General features: G+C 32.5%; 1 protein-coding gene across 1 annotated transcript in view; it reads left to right on the forward strand.

The window, feature by feature from the left end:
• Positions 1-19,265, forward strand: part of LOC118736251 — a 455,149-nt gene that overhangs the window by 264,925 nt on the left and 170,959 nt on the right. Inside the window, exon 4 of the mRNA XM_036466344.1 lies at positions 9,180-9,296. Coding sequence (XP_036322237.1) covers positions 9,180-9,296 — 117 coding nt within the window. The remainder of the gene's footprint in view (positions 1-9,179; positions 9,297-19,265) is intronic.

Consider the following 19,265-nt stretch of genomic DNA (forward strand, 5'->3'; position numbering starts at 1 on the left):
GTATTTTGATACTTCGTGGCGGAAGGAAACCCACGTACATTTCGCTTGGAGTTTACGAAGTCATAAAATGATTTGGGGTTATATATTATACGCCGTTTGATTTTACACAAGTAAGCTTTATAACATTTTTTGTTTAATTCAAAAAACTTATGACGCAAAAGTGAGTATTTTACATAGTATGAGTGTAAACCGGTTTTTTTGTGTAATCTAAAATAACGCGACTTTCTGTTTTTCAAATTTTTCAGTTCTTTAGTGAACCATAACTGTGTTTGCTCTTCAGGAACATACATGCGTTTAGGCACATGCTTTTCAAATAATTTATGTAAAGTAAAGTTAAAAAGTGCAACGCTTTGTTCAATATTTTCTTTAAATGCAGGCCACGACAATTTAGACAGTTCTTTGTTAAGCATTTTAAAGTTGGCTTTCGAAAAATCAAAGCGACTATTTGTTTCGTATGCTTGTGTACTGCAATTTTGACCATCACTTATAACTTCGTAAGATACCTCCATAGCAGGGTGGTAGACATCTTCGGGCAAAACTAGTGGATTACACTTATTTACAACGGACTTAGATGCATCATCAACATAAACAAGATCTAATACTTTACCAAACTTATTGTGAAGTACATTAACCTGAGTTAGGCAGAGTTCAGCCATCTCCTCTAAAAATACGTTGTTGCACGCACTAGACGCGAAAGGTACGATATCGTTGTCAATGATGTTCCATGATATGCTTGGTAAATTAAAATCACCCAACACAATCATTGAGTCAGAGGGTTTAGTCAGTAAATTAACTGATTTCAGTAAAGAGATGACTCGTGAATACACCAATGTGTCAGATCGGGGAGGGATATAGCATAGAGCTAAGTAAATAGACCCTTTTCCAGCCTGTACATGAATGCATTTGAACTCTACTGATTCAATGTGTTGAAGACTAACTTCTTCAGATGGTATTGAAGAGTCTACAGCGAAGAGTACGCCACCGCCGATTCTGTCCTCCCTATCTTGTCTATAGATATGATAATTATTTGGAAGAATCTCTGAATTGAAATTGTGAGGTTTCAGCCAAGTTTCAGTAAAAGAAAGAATATTATAATTACATTCAAGTTCGTTAATTTAGTATTTAAGCCTCTTACATTTTGGTAATAAATACTTAGAGCAGATTTAATAATTAGTTTTTTGATTCAGTGTTATGACGGGGAATATTAGCTAAGTTATTTACTTTTTTGGGCCTATATTCGAATTCACGAACGAAAGCTCCGGGGGGCCAAAAAGAACTACTAAGCAGCGCATTAAAATTATCTAAATTTACGTCAAGTTTAAATGAAGCAATATTTCTTTCGTAATTAAAATTAAATTTTCTGATGCTTAAGTCGACAGTTGTAATTTTTGATGAGATGTAAAGCTTTATATCTTCTTCGGTAGTGTCTCTCGAAAATCTAGAAACAAAGATTGACTTCTTTGGCGGAACCACAACTAGTTTCCTCGTATCAGACTGGACTACCGGTGGAGGGGGTTGAGTTTCTGCGTTAGTAGTTGAGGATAGGGAAGGCGGTGGAGGCTTTGAAGATGATGCCACCACTTCAATGGGGGAAGGGGAAGATACTTCAGGCTCTTTATTATCCGAAGCAGATTTCGTTGCACGGTCTTTTGAGGCTGAGGATTCTGATGCTGGAGGACACGGAGAGGATAAATTAATTAAGTCCGTCGGAGGATTATTCTGACGTGCAACGGCAGCTATTTCCTTAGTTGGACTATGAAGACGCTTACGTTTAGACACACGGATATCCTTAACAGATTGCAAGGTATCTATGCATTTGAATGATTTAAACATATTTTCATAATGCTTAAATTTTTCTGTCAGTACCGACAATTCTCTTCCTATTTCTGTAAAACCATTTCTGGTTTGCCTAAATAGCTTGAAAAGATCAACTTCGGTTGACCTGCAGTTTACGCAAGACCAGCGAAGGCCCTTGCCATCTGTAGGGTTTGTATTTGTGTTATTACCTTTTATTGTACTGTGTTCATTTCAACTTTGTAATTTTGGAAATTTTAGATTCATGTGATTTTTGTGGTTCGTCAATCAAATAGAAAATTTTTATTATTCAAACTTTTCTCGAATTGCTAACAACATAAAAATAAATTAAGTTTTGTTAACTTTTAATAAATATATAAAAAAAAAAAATCTTTGGAATCAACTACATTTTTGGCGATCCTGCCAGGAGCATCTCAAGCCATTATACGTTTACGTATATCTTTGCGAACCACAATTGTGCCTGTGCTGATTTGAAAACATCACGAGAGGCCTGCGCGCCATGCAAGTCTTCAGTTTTGGCAAATTCCCGGAACTACAATAGAGGTTGCTTCATCCAGTGTCCAAGTTAGCGTAGCATGCAGGTATTGCAAACGCCACTACAATCAGCATCAATTAAAACTAACAGCGTCAGCATTAGCATCTGCTTCAGCTTCAGCTAGTCGCAGAAGCTGTTTTAACTACAACCACAACATTTACTTCATAACAGAGGAGAACTAACGATTCAAGTTCACCACTTAAGAAGCGGCGATATCTTTCCTACTCATCAACGCCAACACTAACTCCAATAACAACTACTGCGTACAACAACAGACAGCGACAGCGTTAGTAGCAGCAGGAAAATCAACGTGAACATCAGCAGTGTCACGTACCAGTTTCAGTGCCAGTAGTAGCAACGGAAGTAGCAGTAGCAGCAACACAAAAACGCTCAACAAATGAAGAACATAAACTTTAGACGCAGTTGATAACTCCGCCGATAATAGTAGTGATAACAACCAGTACTAGCAGCAGTGTAAATATCAACTATGCAAAAGCAAAGCTCCTACCACTGGCAACAACAAGAACTGTAAGAAGCAATAGCAACGACAACGCAGCAACAATCACGTTGACTGTGCTGTCAATATCAGCAGTTGCAGAGCACAGTGAGCTGTTTCTTTTTATGTAATATTTTTGATAAATATATTTTTATATTTATTATTATATATATTTTAATTTTTAATTGTAAACACTCCTTATAGAGATTTTTTTTTGTGCGAAGTTATCATAATGTTTCGTTCACCCCCACATGATACACACACATCTACATGGACTAATAATTTAAATGACTCGCTTATAGATTTGCAAAACAACTCTTTTCAAGAGGAGTTGGCAAATCCTTATGCTAGTCAATATAATAATGAGGTATATGCAACCTCAGTGAAGCTTCCGCAATTTTGGACAAGTTGTCCAGAAGCTTGGTTTGTGCATATAGAAATGCAATTTAACATGAAAAACATTACACAAGATACTACAAAATATGAACATACAATCACAGCGCTTCCGCAAGAAGATTTCATTCAAAATCCTCCGCATAACAACAAGTTTTCAGTATTAAAGAAAGTCTTAATTGAAAGACATTCTTTAAGCGAAAATAAGAAATTAGATAAAATTTTGTCAGATTCAGAGATGGGTGATCGTAAACCCTCTGAATTTTATCGGTCGCTCATGTTGCTTGCAGATTCCAATTTTAGTCAGGATATTTTAAAGAAACTTTGGCTGAGAAAATTGCCAAAAAATCTTAGTGTGATATTAGCTAGTTCAAGTACCAATGATATAAATGAATTGGTGAAACTAGCTGATAATATTTGGGAAGTGATTAATAAAACCGAAATATCAGCTATGAATAGTTTTCAAAATTCTAAATCACAAGACACAATTATTAGTAATTTAGTTAAAACGACGAATCTTATGTGCGAAAATTTTCAAAAACTTTCCTTTGAATTAAATTCTATTAAGCAACAAATTAATCAAAATTCTAGATATAGATCATATAATAGGAATTGTTTTAGAAGTCCATATAGAGGTAGATCAAAATCTCGTGATAGACAAAATTGGTTATGTAGATACCATTACAAATTTGGTGATAAGGCTCAGAAATGTCAACAGCCTTGTGCTTTTTCTAAAAACAAAAATTCGTTAAACTAGAGTCATCCGTTGTTGTGGCGGCAAACAATGGAAATTTAGATATTACCACACGTCGCCAATTTATTTTTGATAAAGCAAACAAACTAAATTTTTTGATTGATAGTGGAGCAGAAATTTCTATACTTCCGGTAAAAAAATTCCCTCATACAAAACGTTCTTCAGATATAATACTTACTGCAGCCAATGGTTCAACGATTTCAACGTATGGTAAAAAGATTTTAAATATAAATTTAGGTTTAAGACGCGAGTTCCCATTTACGTTTCTCATAGCTGATATTGCGAAACCTATTATTGGTGCAGATTTTCTTTGCAAATACGGTCTCTTAATTGACATGAAATGCAAACGTTTAGTTGATCCAGTAACAAGTCTTTCGGTTAACACAGTTTCATGTGTTTGTAACATTTCGCTTCCAAAAATTTTTGTAGTAGAGAACAAGTATACAAGATTGTTGAAGGAGTTTCCTTCTTTGATCGCTGAACCAGATTATTCGAAACCGGTTAAACATTCTACGGTTCACAGACTTTTTACTGAAGGAAATCTGCCATTCTCTAAGCCAAGGCGCTTGGATCCGATTAAGTTTAAAGTAGCCAAAACTGAATTCGATTTTTTAGTGAGGACAGGGATTTGTAGACCTTCAAACTCTTGTGTAGCATCTCCACTGCATCTTGTACCTAAAAAAGAACTGAATGACTGGCGTCCTTGTGGTGATTTTCGGAGACTTAATGTTGTGACTGTACCGGACCGTTATCCTTTACCTCATATTCAAGATTTTAACATGAATCTCAGAAATAAGTATATATTTTCGAAATTAGATTTGGTAAGGGCCTACCACCAAATTCCAATGGCAGAAGAGGATATCTATAAAACTGCAATAACGACACCTTTCGGTATGTTTGAATTTATACGAATGCCTTTCGGACTAAGAAATTCAGCGCAAACTTTTCAAAGATTTATTAATGAAGTAGTTAGTGGTTTAGATTTTGTTTTTACATATATTGATGATCTATTGGTTGCAAGTGAAAATGAAGAACAACATTTTAAAGATCTCCGTATACTTTTCCAACGCCTAACAGAGTACGGGTTAAATATCAAACCAAGTAAATGTACTTTCGGTGTAACAAGTGTTGACTTTTTAGGACATAATATTTCTGGGGCAGGAATTAGACCCTCTGATGAAAAAGTGATAGCTATTCGTAGTTTTGAACGTCCTAAATCTATTAAACAGGCGCAGAAATTTATAGGCATGGTTAATTATTACCATCGATATGTACCAAAATTAGCTGAGTTTACGGCAGTTATCTACGATTTAATCAATCGAACAACTAAGAAACGTGACAAGTCCTTAATTTGGGATGACACAACAAATAAAGCCTTTGAATGTATTAAAGAAAAGTTTGCGTCTACGATATTGTTAAATCATTTTAACAAAGATGCCAAACTCTCTTTAAATGTGGATGCATCTAATACGGCAATTGGTGGTGTCATACATCAAACGTTTGATAACAAATCAGAGCCACTAGCTTTCTTTTCTAAGAAACTTTCTTCATCCGAAGTTAAGTACAGTGCATTTGACAGGGAGTTGCTAGCTATTTATTTGAACATTAAACATTTTCACTATCTTTTAGAAGGACGACAATTTACAGTTTTTACGGATCACAAGCCTTTGATATATGCTTTGAGTTCAAAAACCGAACGTAGTCCGAGACAAACTAGACATATGGAATTCATTGCACAATTTACTAATGACATACGATATATTAAAGGACAGGAGAACATTATAGCTGACACATTATCTCGAGCTTTCGAAGTTGATGCAATTAAGGGTACAGAACTGAATTTCAAAGTTTTACAAAATGAACAAGAACAGGACGAGGAACTAAACACATTAAAATCTGGAGACACATCACATTACCTTAAATTAATTCAAATTCCACTTTTAAATTTTAATATTTGGTGTGAAATGACAGGTGAGAATCCTAGGCCATTTGTTCCAAATTGTTTACGCAAGACAGTGTTTAATATGCTACATGGCATTACACATCCTGGTACAAAAGCTACACGTCGTCTAATTATTAAAAAGTACTATTGGCCAAAAATGCACAAAGAAATTAATATTTGGTCAAAAGAATGTATAAATTGTCAAAAATCGAAGGTTAATCGTCACACAAAATCTCCAGTAATTAAAATTCCGATTCCCAAAAGTAGATTTGATCATATTCATTTAGATATTGTTGGACCTCTTCCTGTATCGAAAGGACATCGTTACATTTTTACAATAGTTGACAGGTTCACGCGTTGGCCCGAGGCATATGCATTAAAGGACATTTCAGCGGCAGTGGTTGCAAATAAATTTTTTAGAGAATATGTTTCACGTTTTGGGGTACCGTTAAAAATCACTACAGATCAGGGTACTCAGTTTATGTCAAAATTGTTTTCGGAACTAACAAAATTGCTTGGTAGTCATCACGTTACAACTTCTGCATATCATCCTCAAGGGAATGGTATGGTAGAACGGTTTCACAGGCAGTTAAAAGCTACGATAATGGCTAGAAATCGAATCAACAATTGGTATGATGAGCTGCCGATAATACTTCTTGGTTTACGATCGATGTATAAAGAAAGTATTTCAGCCACATCATCTGAGATGGTTTTTGGGCAAAATTTACGCCTACCCGGTGAACTTGTTGTTCCATCTGAAGAAAAATTTTCCCCAATTGAAGTTTTAGGTAATTTACGGGAACATTTTAAAAATGTTAAATCAAATTTAAGGCATAATCAAAATTCTGATACTGGTGTATATATACCAAAGGATTTGGAGACTTGTAAATTTGTTTTTATGCGTGTTATTAATAAAAGATCATTGCAACAACCATACGAAGGACCTTATAAGGTTGTTGAAAAAACAAAAAATATTTCACACTTGAAGTAGATAATGAGGTTAAAACAATTCCGATAGACAGACTAAAACCAGCAATCATTGAAACAGAACTAATACCAGAAACAAACACTAATACAATGAATAACACAACATCAAATAAGAAACGAGTTACTTTTAATTTATATAACATTAATTCTCTAGAAGGGGGAGTATTGTAGGGTTTGTATTTGTGTTATTACCTTTTATTGTACTGTGTTCATTTCAACTTTGTAATTTTGGAAATTTTAGATTCATGTGATTTTTGTGGTTCGTCAATCAAATAGAAAATTTTTATTATTCAAACTTTTCTCGAATTGCTAACAACATAAAAATAAATTAAGTTTTGTTAACTTTTAATAAATATATAAAAAACAAAATCTTTGGAATCAACTACACCATCATTAATAGCGTCCAGAATTCTTCCCGTCAAACCAGCACATTTCAGATGGTAAATACCATCACACAGCCAGCACGATATGTAGCGTTCAGAATCGCTTTTAATTTGGCAAGTATCAAGATCACACTTCATATTGAAAGATTTATGTAATACACTCGTTAATAAAAGACAAACAAAATAAATTATAACAATTAAGGAGCTGATGTAAATAGCTTTAAATAAGTGTAGCGAACAGTTTGAGTATCACTGTAATTATGACACTTAATAAACGCAACGCAAACAGCTGTGACAAGACTTACTAGAAGAAGTAAACAAAAAGAGTAGAACAAATGTGCAAAGACAAAATGAAAGTTAACTACAAAGGATACAACAACAATGATAGCAACAAATGACTCGGCAAAATTAGAATGTATGCTAGTGAAATTTAATTAAATTTACTTTAATATAAAACCAATAACTTTCAGTTAGCTTCAATTATTTCACAATCTTATGCTCGTAAGCACGTTTTATCACTACTTTAACACAGAATTAGCACAATGAACTTAGTAAGTAGAAAGCCAAAATCAGAGCACAATAAAGTAGAACTTCACAGCTTGACGTTTGTTTAGTTTATAAACAGATAATTAAAATTAAAGAATAATAAAATGAATAGTAAAATCTTGTGAATACGTGAAGGTATTATATTTAAGGAAATCTCTTCTTATAACTAACGAAGACTTTGTTTCTATATGAAGCTGACTTCGACATTTTGTTTTAATAAAACTTAGTATCGAAAAGTTTCTTTAAAAATTTGCCTAGGCTATATTATACTGGTTCGTTCAAGCCATTTTTCAAAACTTACAAAGGTAAATACGAACAGGCGAAAAAAAGGGAATACAAAAAAATTTCTTGCTGTGAATTTTCAGAGCTATATATTTTAAGTATTCATTACAAAATTGTACTAAAAAGTACTGCGTAGTAGGAAAGTATATTGTAAATGAAATTGTATCAAACAAGTACAATTGTACCAAAAATGCCAACACTGTTCTTTATACATACTTTTTTTCTTTTTTACTTTTTTACTCTTATTTTATCTTTCAGCTTCGCTAAAAGCACTTCTACCAACGCTTGGCTTACCAAATTTACGCCAATTGATAAAATTTTGCGATTTAAATTCATTTTCATTTAATGTAAATAACGATTCGTGTTGAATCGAAAATCGCCTCGTCTGAATAGGGATGGCAACATTTTCACTTTCAACTTCTCATTCAACTTCGTATTCAACTTTTGTTGCCTGTAAAATCGCCTCGTGCGAATGCCATATAAAATAAGACTCCTAAGCAATACTTATATCCCTTAGGATATTAGTGGAAGGTTTTCCACTTATTTTCCATTCTAAAAAGTTAGCTAAAACATCGCCATATGGATATCAAATTAAAGATATTTTTAAGAGCTTTAGTAGGAAAATATTTTCAATGAGGTTTGCCCCGTTTTTTTGTAATACTGTATTTTGTTAATTTCAATAAGATTTTTTTTTGTATGCATACATAGTACGTATACGCTCAAGATATAGGGTTGCCACCTAATTTTTAAAGTAAGAAATTTACTTGCTTTATAAGTCATCAAAAGCCAAATGTTTTTAAATCTATTCCAAAATACTATTTTTAAAACTATCCGAGCAGTAGTTGATACTCAAACCATGAAAAGATTAAAAAGTATATGCACTTCGAGCAAAGCTCGGGCAACCTGGTACTTATACATTAAATGGTGTTATGTTTTTTAAAGTGTATGGATTTTATTAAATATAAATTAGATTTAGAAATGTGTGTACTAGCAATTTTTTGTCTATGCACGTACTAATTGATTTTTTGCATTTTCATTTATTTCAGGCTGTTGTATTAGAAGGCAAATATTGGAAACGTCAAACTACAGTCATCAAAGCCGAATATAGGAAATGGCGAAAGAATTCTAAATCCAAAACCGCTGGTTGTCTTACATATGATACGGTAAGTGTCATAAAACTTTACATACATATCGAGCCCTAACCCTAAAATTTAAGCGAAATTTTTTTAAATTGATTTTTTTATGCAGAAATGTTCCTAGAGCGTCTAGAATCTAGATAAACTTCTGCATCAAAAATAAAATTTTGAAAGCAATGTCGGTTACACCTTTTTGGCGGTTAGGGCCCGATATCCAAATCTGTTCTGAATAATGTAAAATTTATCGAACTTGAAAACTCGTGTGCGTGTTGAAGAGCCCTAGAACCCCCGTTACAGGAAGTTTTCCAGTACACTTCTACCATGAGAAAGCATCCCATCCTTACTTCCTGGTTGCCACCTGTTTGAAAAGTGGAATTAAATTCATTTATTGTTGTGGGTATAAAATAGGAGAGTTTTAAGAAATTTTTAGTTTGACAGTTTACAATATTTTTGTTGTGTCTGAGGTTTGCCATCAGTATAGAAGGTTAAATACGAACTATTTAGTTAAATTAATTATAAAAATATTATTGTCAATCTACTTTAATGAGTTTAAACTCTTTATTTCTGAACTATATTTAGCAGGGTTGCCAAGCATTTAAAAAATGAAATTCAACTTAATCCATCAGTTACTTGAAATATTTATCACAATCACATCGATATAGAAGATTTTGGTTCGAAAATAGTTTTGAAGAGGGTTGTCGCCTATTTTGCAATTATATGCAATTTTAAAATATGTATTTTAAACGACCGAGTTTAAGAAATCCATACTTTGAACATTTAGTATTTTTTCAATGTCTCTGACGAGGTTCGCCACCTGTTGAAAAAATTAAGTTGAAATTATTTAATTAGATAAATGGATTGTCGAAATATGGACATGAATCAAAATGAGTTTGAAAATAATTAATTTCTGAACTGTATTGACGAAAAAGATCTAAAAATATTTTAGTTTGAAAATACTTTTTAAAGGCTTTGCCACCTGTTAGAAAAGTCGAATTTGTTCTATTTATACACAAGTTAAATGAAACATCGAAATATTAGTGTTAAACGAGTTTAAGAAAAACTTTACTCTCATATGATGAAAATTATATTTTTAGTTGGGGTTGCCACCTATTATTTTAAGGTCATCAGATCTGCACCGTTATTTCGAATTTCCAAAATGAGAACTCAGAACCTGGGATTGTACATACAGTATTGGCCAATACAATAGCACCCCCATTTCATATTGATATTGTTTGCCACTCATACTTATTTATTTATTTTTAAGAATTTTCAATTAAAATAAAGTTTATTCTATAACAAAACTCATAAACCCAAGTTTAAAAGTTTTTAAAAGACTACAAAAAACGCGACAAATTTTCACCCAAATTTCAAACTTTTTTCTTTTTAATTTTTCTATTCGTTGGAGATTCTATAATTCTTTATTTTTCGAATCGTTGGAGATTCTATAATTTTTATTGAATTATTGATTTTTCCACTCGAGATTTCAGCTCGCTGGTGGCTTGAGATTGTAATTTTTTTCGACCCAAGTTTTATAGGATTTAAAATACGGTAAATAACCAAAAGGTAAAAAATGTGCGAAAATTACGAGTTATTAATAAATTTATTAAAAATATGAATCCGTATTTAATTTTCAACAACATAAATAAACAGTATTTTTTTTTTACATATTAGATTTTTCCGGCACCGTGTTTCTTGTAATTTGATTTTTTCTTTAGTCGGAATTATATTGGAAGAGTTTCTTGGATACTTCATCCCCAAAATTCGTAGAAATATCTTTGGAGGTTAATTGGACTGCAGCTGAAATATAATAAAGTGGAGTTAAAATTAATAATTTGTTCGCTTAAGACCCTGGGTGCCTTGCTATATGCATATGAATGGTATTAGAGCCATTTATGTCATCACCCACGCCAAGCAAGGATGCCCATATACTCAGAAAAAATTCTGCTGAATATGTTTCTCTTAACACATGATATGGTAATAGTTACCAAATCTTGTTTCGAGAAAAATTTATCAAATAAAACACCTTTGAGGTAAAATTTTCGAGTGACGAAAGCTGAACTAGAAACACAAAATTTATGATATCAATTTCGTGAAGAAATTTATACGCATTTTTTTAACTGCTTTGGAAACTGAGGCAAAATAGTATTATTTATACGAACGTTGCTAAAGTTCTGATTTTTTGTGTTGTGTTTCTAAGAATAGACCGAACTTCGCCGAATAAATAATATTATTTTGCCTCAGTTTCCAAAGCAGTTAAAAAAATGCGTATAATTTCCTTCACGAAATTGATATCATAAATTTTGTGTTTCTAGTACAGCTTTCGTCACTCGAAAATTTTACCTCAAAGAGGTGTTTTATTTGATATCAATTGTTTTGGGATAGCAAATTTAAAATCAACGAAAATCCAAACAAAAATCTAAATGTTTTATTTTTCCCAAATAAATGGCTAAAAACTCTATCTATATCTAAATGATTTATTCAAATATTTAACACGGAATTCAATTCCATTGCAACATATAAGTTTTTTTAAGGAGTTTTACTTCTATCACGAGTACGGTGCTGCACTCGCCTTTCTATACCCGAGCGCACTTGTGCACAAGTGTATATTAATTTTGTTCACATAACGGTTGTTTGTAACAGCCAAAACGAATCGAGATAGATATAGACAAATGTATACATAAATGCTCAGAATGAATAGAGAAATCGATTAAGCCATGTCTGTCTGTCCGTCCGTCCGTCCGTCTGTCCGTCCGTCCGTGTACACGATAACTCGAGCAAAAATTTAGATATCTCAACGAAATTTGATATGTATGGTTCCGTTAATCCAAGGTAGGTTGGTATTGAAAATAGGCGAAATCGGACTGTAACCACGCCCACTTCCCATATAACGGTAATTTTCAGAAATACGAAAACTGCGATATTTTAGTAACTACTGAAGATAATTCACTCAAAATTGATATTTACAATAACTTTCAGACGAAAAAGAAGAATATTATAAATTTTTGGAAAATGGGCGTAGCCACGCCCACTTATGGTTACATTTGTATATCTTGGTAACCGCTGCACCAATTTCTTTCAAACTTGGCACAGTTGTTGGCCTTGATACAGTATACCAAATGGCCGAAATAACCACGCCCACATCCCATATAACGGTACTTTAGAGAAATACAAAATCTTCGATAAATCAGTAAATATTAAAGCTAATTTATTCAAAATTAATGCTTGCAACAATTCTTTACCAAGAAATACGCTCATGGTAAAATTTTGGAAAATGGGCGTGGCACCGCCCACTTATGATCACATATATGCATATCGGTAACCGTTCTACTAATTTGTACCAAACTCGGTATTTTTATTGTGCTTGCCACATAAAAGCAAAACGTTGGAAATTATTGAAATCGGATTAAAACTGCGGCCGCTTTTCATATAAAGGTAAATTTCAGAAATGCTTGAAACTGCAATATTTCGAAATTTAAGGACGCTAATTTACTCAAAAATGATACACCCATCTAGCGGTAGCTTTCGGAAAGGTGAAAAAACATATATTTAATACTTGCGCCGGGTATTTAATGTTCGGCTCCACCCGAACTTAGACTTTCTTACTTGCTTACTGATGCATTTTTGCTCAGTGGCAATCTATACATAATTAGTAGCGGCACATAAAGTGAAATAAATGCATTCATACATGTAGGTAATAATGTAAGCGTCTTCACAGGTTGGTTAAGTGCGGGTATAGTGCATACTGTATACATCAAATATCCCGCCCACGATGTGTACATACATGTATACTTACCTATGTACAAGAAAACAAAGAAACCAGCAAAAATAAAAAGATTTCTTATTTATTTAATTATGTATCGCGTACAGGGAAATCAACTTGCGGGAAATTCCCCCGATTTGCAGGGAACTTCAGTTTAGGTGGCATCGGGGAACGGACAGCTTTTGCGGGAAATTGGATATGTTATGTATATAACTTAATGTAACTAGACTTGAGGAAACTTAGAATAAAATCGAGTGACCAGTTTTTGAGAAAATTCTCGAAATCTATATTTTCAGCAGCCCCATTTTTAGTTTTTAGGCAATAAAGTTATGACATATTTATATTTCATAAACGCAGAAGACAGCATTACATAGCCTGTTTTAAGGCCCTTCTATTGATATCGACATGAATGGTATGGAATGAGTAGTGCGGCCTCAGTGGTAGTTTAAAAAAGTGCCTTTTTTCGAATTTCAGGCACCAGCCACGCCCACAAAGGCATACGAATCGAAACTTCCTGGAACAAAACCTTCCTAGTTTTTTTGGTACTCTAATTCCTGAAAGTTTGAAAAAAAAATTAAATGAAGGTACGTACAGATGCTACACACATCGCAAAGCATCTCGTAGTGGAGACACGAACCAAAACACATTTAGCTCTATATATTTCCAACTAGTAGCCGGAACTCAATATATAAGGTATCGTTTGAAAGGCATTGACCTATAGAATAACACTAAATATGTCGGGTGTACCCTCATACCCCCTAAAACCGGAAAAAGCAAAAAAACGTTTTTTGATTCGCAACACTTTAGCCTAATTTTTGAGAATTCGGATAATCGTCTATGAAACTTGAATACATTGTCTGGACACACTCTACAAGACCTTTCCAACGATACCTCAAGCATGTCGATTGGACGTCTGGATTGGTTGGTTGGATTTTATACGAGTCTTGCTAAATAGAATGCGAGGAAAGCAAAGCGAAGCAAAATCATCGGCAACTCTCAACTTTTGCGCTCTTTGGCAATCACCTGTCTACATGTATCTTTTCACGTGTGCTTGCATTTGCATTCAATGACAAAAATAAGCTAAATAGGAACTATTATTGCTATATTAATTCATATTATTATATTGTTATCTATTTTAAAGATATAAAATATGGAGGAAAAGGAGAACGCAAAAGCTGTCAAAGCGTTTATTGTAGCATACCTTCTACGTTTCACGCTTTGTTGTCAAAGCTCGGACTGTCAAGCAAAGCGAGGAAAGTCTTATGTAAACGGCCCTTTAGCCTTCCGTGTCTCCATTCATAAATAGCCGCCTTCGACATCTGCGATCTCTCTTGTTTTGTATATACAATACCACTGTACTCGGATCTTGAACTTTTTTCTTGAGCACAGGTTTTGATAGTTCATCGTACTTAATTGGGGATTTCTAAATGCAATGGCGTTCCCGTTTTGCTGGATTGGATCAAATTTCCGAGGTAATGGTAATGGAAAATTGTACCTTTTTTTAAATAACTCCCTAAAGTTATATTTCTAAAATTTTGCACGTGACTGTTTTTTATACCCGAGCGCACTTGTGCACAAGGGTATATTAACTTTGTTCACATAACGGTTGTTCGTAAGAGCCAAAACGAATCGAGATAGATATAGACAAATGCATACATAAATGCTCAGAATGAATAGAGAAGTCGAATAAACCATGTCTGTCTGTCCGTCTGTCTGTCCGTCCGTGTACACGATAACTCGAGCAAAAATTGAGATATCTCAACGAAATTCGGCATGTAGGTTTCCATTTATCCAAGGTAGGTTGGTATTGAAAATGGGCGAAATCCGACTGTAACCACGCCCACTTCCCATATAACGGTAATTTTCAGAAACGCGAAAACTGCGATATTTTAGTAACTGCTGAAGAGTGTTCACCCAAAATTGATATTTACATACAATAAATTTTAGACGAAAAATAAGAATATTATACATTTTTGGAAAATGGGCGTAGCCACGCCCCCTTATGGTTACATGTGTATGGTAACCGCTGCACCAATTTCTTCCAAACTTAGCACAGTTGTTGGCCTTAGTACAGCATAGCAAATGGCCGAAAATTTTAAAAATCGGACAATAACCACGCCCACCTCCCATATAACGGTACTTTAGAGAAATACAAAATCTTCGATAAATCAGTAAATATTAACAGCCCAATTCTGTGCACTTGATAAATTGAAAATCTTTATAATTTGTAAATTTTTTATTATTTATCAAGAATTGGTATTCTAGCACAGAAATCAAAAGCTCTTTTCTTGATAAATTATCAAGATTGAAAATGCTATTGACAAATTGAAATTTCATGTGAATTGTATAAGTTTTGTATCTTAATAAATTTGTTTCTAACAATTAAATACTCCATGTGCCGGCATTTGAACCTACGACACACGGAATTATAGTCGACATCTCTACCTACTCGGCTACGGCAGTCAAAAGCTTTTTCGCTTTTAATTTCATACTTTTCATATGTGACAATGAAATCAGTTCCACTCATGTGGAAATCAGTTCCACTAATGTGGAAGTCGTAGAGCTTTTTGTTTTTTAAATATTGACACAGAATGCGAAGGAAGCTTCTACTTGATAAAAATCTTGATAAAATTTCTTTACAAAAAAAATTATCAAGAAAACACAGAATTGGGCGGTAAATCTAATTTATTCAAAATTGATGCTTGCAACATTTCTTTGCCAAGAAATACGTTTATGAAAAAATTTTTTTAAATGGGCGTAGCCACGCCCACTTACGATCACATATATGTGTCTCGGTAACCGTTCTACCAATTGATACCAAACTCGGTACGGTGAAAAACACATATTTAGTACTTGCGCCGGGTATTTAATGTTCGGCTCCGCCCGAACTTGGACTTTCTTACTTGTTAATATTACTATTTCTGAAAATCACCGAAATTTTATTATTGATATATTTTGTAGTAAAAAGCCACGTATATGAACAATCAGTTTTATGATGGAAAGTATATCGTCGCTGTGCGCGCAATACCTCGTAAACATCAAATGCAATACCACGTATACGATAGTCCGAAAATTTCGCAAAAGTGTAAATAAACTTATTTTCTTCTAAACTTTTGAATGGTTTTTTAACTGAACTTATTAAATATGAGCTTCTACTAAAATTACTGACAATTAAATTTGTGAAGTAGGCAAGCGAGTTATGTTATAGAAATAATTTCCCCTCTGTTAATTAACATAACCATTACTGTTAAGTCTACATCTCTGTTATGCTCTTACTTGTACATAAACACATATATATAAGCCATAGTTCTTAAGTTTAACTTCACTTTTAATGTAACGCTCCCAAACGACGTTCGGTGTTTTTAATAAAGTACTCGACATTCTTTTAACCTTAAAAGGCGGTGTTTCTTTTAAATAGAATACCATATCTGGCGCAGTCACATTCGGACTAAAAAAAAAAAAATAACAAATAAATTATTAAATGTGTTTTTCAGTGAAAATTTAAAACAAAAAACATATTAACAAGAAAAAGTGTCTATATAAAAAAAAAAGATAAAAAGTGAGGAATTTTGGAAGAAAAGAAAGTTTTTAGCAATAATGTGGGAATAAAGAAAAAAAAAGTAAAAATATATATATATACTATTAAAATTTAAAATAAAGTTATTTGAGAAAATTTAAAGAAGAAAAAAAAAATAAAATAAGATATTGAAAAACGGGAACAGAAAACTGTTAAAAAAAAAACGTTATGACGCTTACCTAGACCTGAAATTACCACTATGACGCTATTATAACCTGTAAAATAAAGATACCAGTTATGACGCCAAGTTTAAGAAGCAAATAAGGTACAGTTGTTAAGGTGATATTACACTATTTCTAATCCAACAATAAATAAAAAGCACAGTTATGACGCCAATTTAGTAAGCAGTTAGAAAAATATATATACATAAAACGTCTTCGACGTCGAATAAAAAAAAAACAAAAAAAATATTGTACAGCTCTACAAAAAGTGTTACAAAAAAAGAAATTTTTTTTAAATTCCAAGTGGAGAAAAAATGAAGTTATAATAAATAATGTTTATTAAAAACACAAATCGCTAGTACAATAAATTTCAAATGAAAGTTTCTTGAAGTTAAAAAATAAAATAAGTATATATCTATACATAAATAAATAGTAGTAAATTTAGTCACTATTTTTAAATAATATTTTAATGAAGTTAAAAATCGAAAACCAAATAAGTTCCTAAACAAATACAGAAATAGTTCATAAACAAATAAATATATATATATGGGTATTGATGTATATATACATACATACAAGTAGAAACGAACATGCAAAAAGGAAAATATAGTGAGAATAATATAGTAAAAAGCAAATAAGTGAATAATGTGTATAAATAGATAGACTAATAAACTACGAAGAAAGCGGTGCGTTAAAAAAAAAAGAAGAGAAGGTGGTACGAAGCAACAAAAGAACAAGTGAAAACGAAATAAGAAGTCTGAAAAACAAACATATAATATTTGCATATATACAAATATGGAAAACTAGATAAACAAACATATAAGAAAGAAATTCCGAAAAGAAAGAAAAAAAGCAAAAGAAAAACTATTGGAATATATGAAAGCCAAAGAATTAGTGGAAGGTGTAAATGGAAAAGTAAAGAAGAAAGCAGAAGAAGACTAACAGCAGCAACTTTAAAGAAGAAGATAACAGATAACAGCTAGAATAACAACAATCAACTCAGCAAGCGACAACTACAAGCAGGAATCAAAGGAAAGGGAAGCAGATTAAAAGGCAAGCACATACATACATATGTACATATATATATATATATTTCCTGCAACTATACTATTTATAAGAAACAAATAGCAAATAGAAGCGGTAAAAATAAGATACATTTAAATTCAAGAGAAGGAAATAGTATTATTAAAGAAAATTGAGATATTTAAGTGTAGACGAAATAGGAATTTAAGAGAAGAGGAAAATTTAAAAGAAAGCGCATTTGAAAAAAAAAAACAACAACAATGGAGCTAACTTTGACAGCCAATGAAGTATTAAAAGAAGCTCAGCGTATTAAAGAGTTTAGAGGTGATAATGGATACGCTTTAACATCGTTTATTCGAGAGGTAGAAACTGTGCAATCTCTCTCAGCAAGCCAAATTCAATTTAACTCATATGTTTATTTAAGAGTAATAATCAATAAAATTCAAGGCCCAGCTCTTCATGTATTGCGAACGTTAGGTCCAAATCCGTTATGGGAGGAAGTAAAAAAAGCTTTAATAAGCAATTTTGGTGTAAAAGAGTCATACCACCAATTATACCAACAGGCATTCGCAGCTATAAATACTGATATAGTAGCATATTATAAAACTTTACGTAATATTTTGTGTAAAATAAATGAAAAATATGAGTTTGATAACGATAAACCCGCTGAATTCAGCCCAATGAATGTAGAAAAAATAATTTTAAGAACCTTTTTGAATAACATTAATTTAAATTTGGCTTCTATTATAATAAATAACAATATACAAAATATAAGAGATGCATTTAATATGTTAGAAAACCAAGGTTTTATCAGAAATGATTTTAATAGAAACATTGATACAAATATTTGTCAACAAAACTATGTTAGAAGAAATAATTTTGGAAACAATAATCGGCAGTATCCAAATTCAACGGTTAATCCAAATCGGTCGTATCGAAATTATCAACCGAATCCCAGTCAAGTTGTTTCGAATCAATCTCGTCAGTCAACAGGATATAATAACAAAAATAAGAATAACTATAATGGAAATTTTAATACAAATAATAGTTCAAATTTACGTTATAATAATCACTATAATAATGTTTCAAATCAAACATCTGGACAATATCGGAATAATAATAATTGATATAAGCCAAATTTAAGTACTCCAATGGAAGTCGATCACTTGCATTCAATTCCATGTAACAACGAGCAAGTAAAATTTCATACAGGAGCCTCCAGAAACCATTACCCCTCATAGAATTAAATATAAGGAAAGATAAGAAAATAATAGCACTTATTGATACAGGGTCCACAACTTCTCTACTTAACAAGGATAAACTAACACAATATGCAAGATTTAAAATTAATAGACAAGTTTCGTTTACATCCTTGAATAATAAAACAGACATAAGTTATGAAATAGTAACCGATTTGCCTTTTGAATTTAATGAAGAAATTAAGGCTGTTAAACAAATTTTAATTGATTATAAAG

This window comes from Rhagoletis pomonella, unplaced genomic scaffold (assembly GCF_013731165.1).
Source record: "Rhagoletis pomonella isolate Grant_MI unplaced genomic scaffold, Rhpom_1.0 Rhpom_scaffold_00003, whole genome shotgun sequence".
Classification (NCBI taxonomy): domain Eukaryota; kingdom Metazoa; phylum Arthropoda; class Insecta; order Diptera; family Tephritidae; genus Rhagoletis; species Rhagoletis pomonella.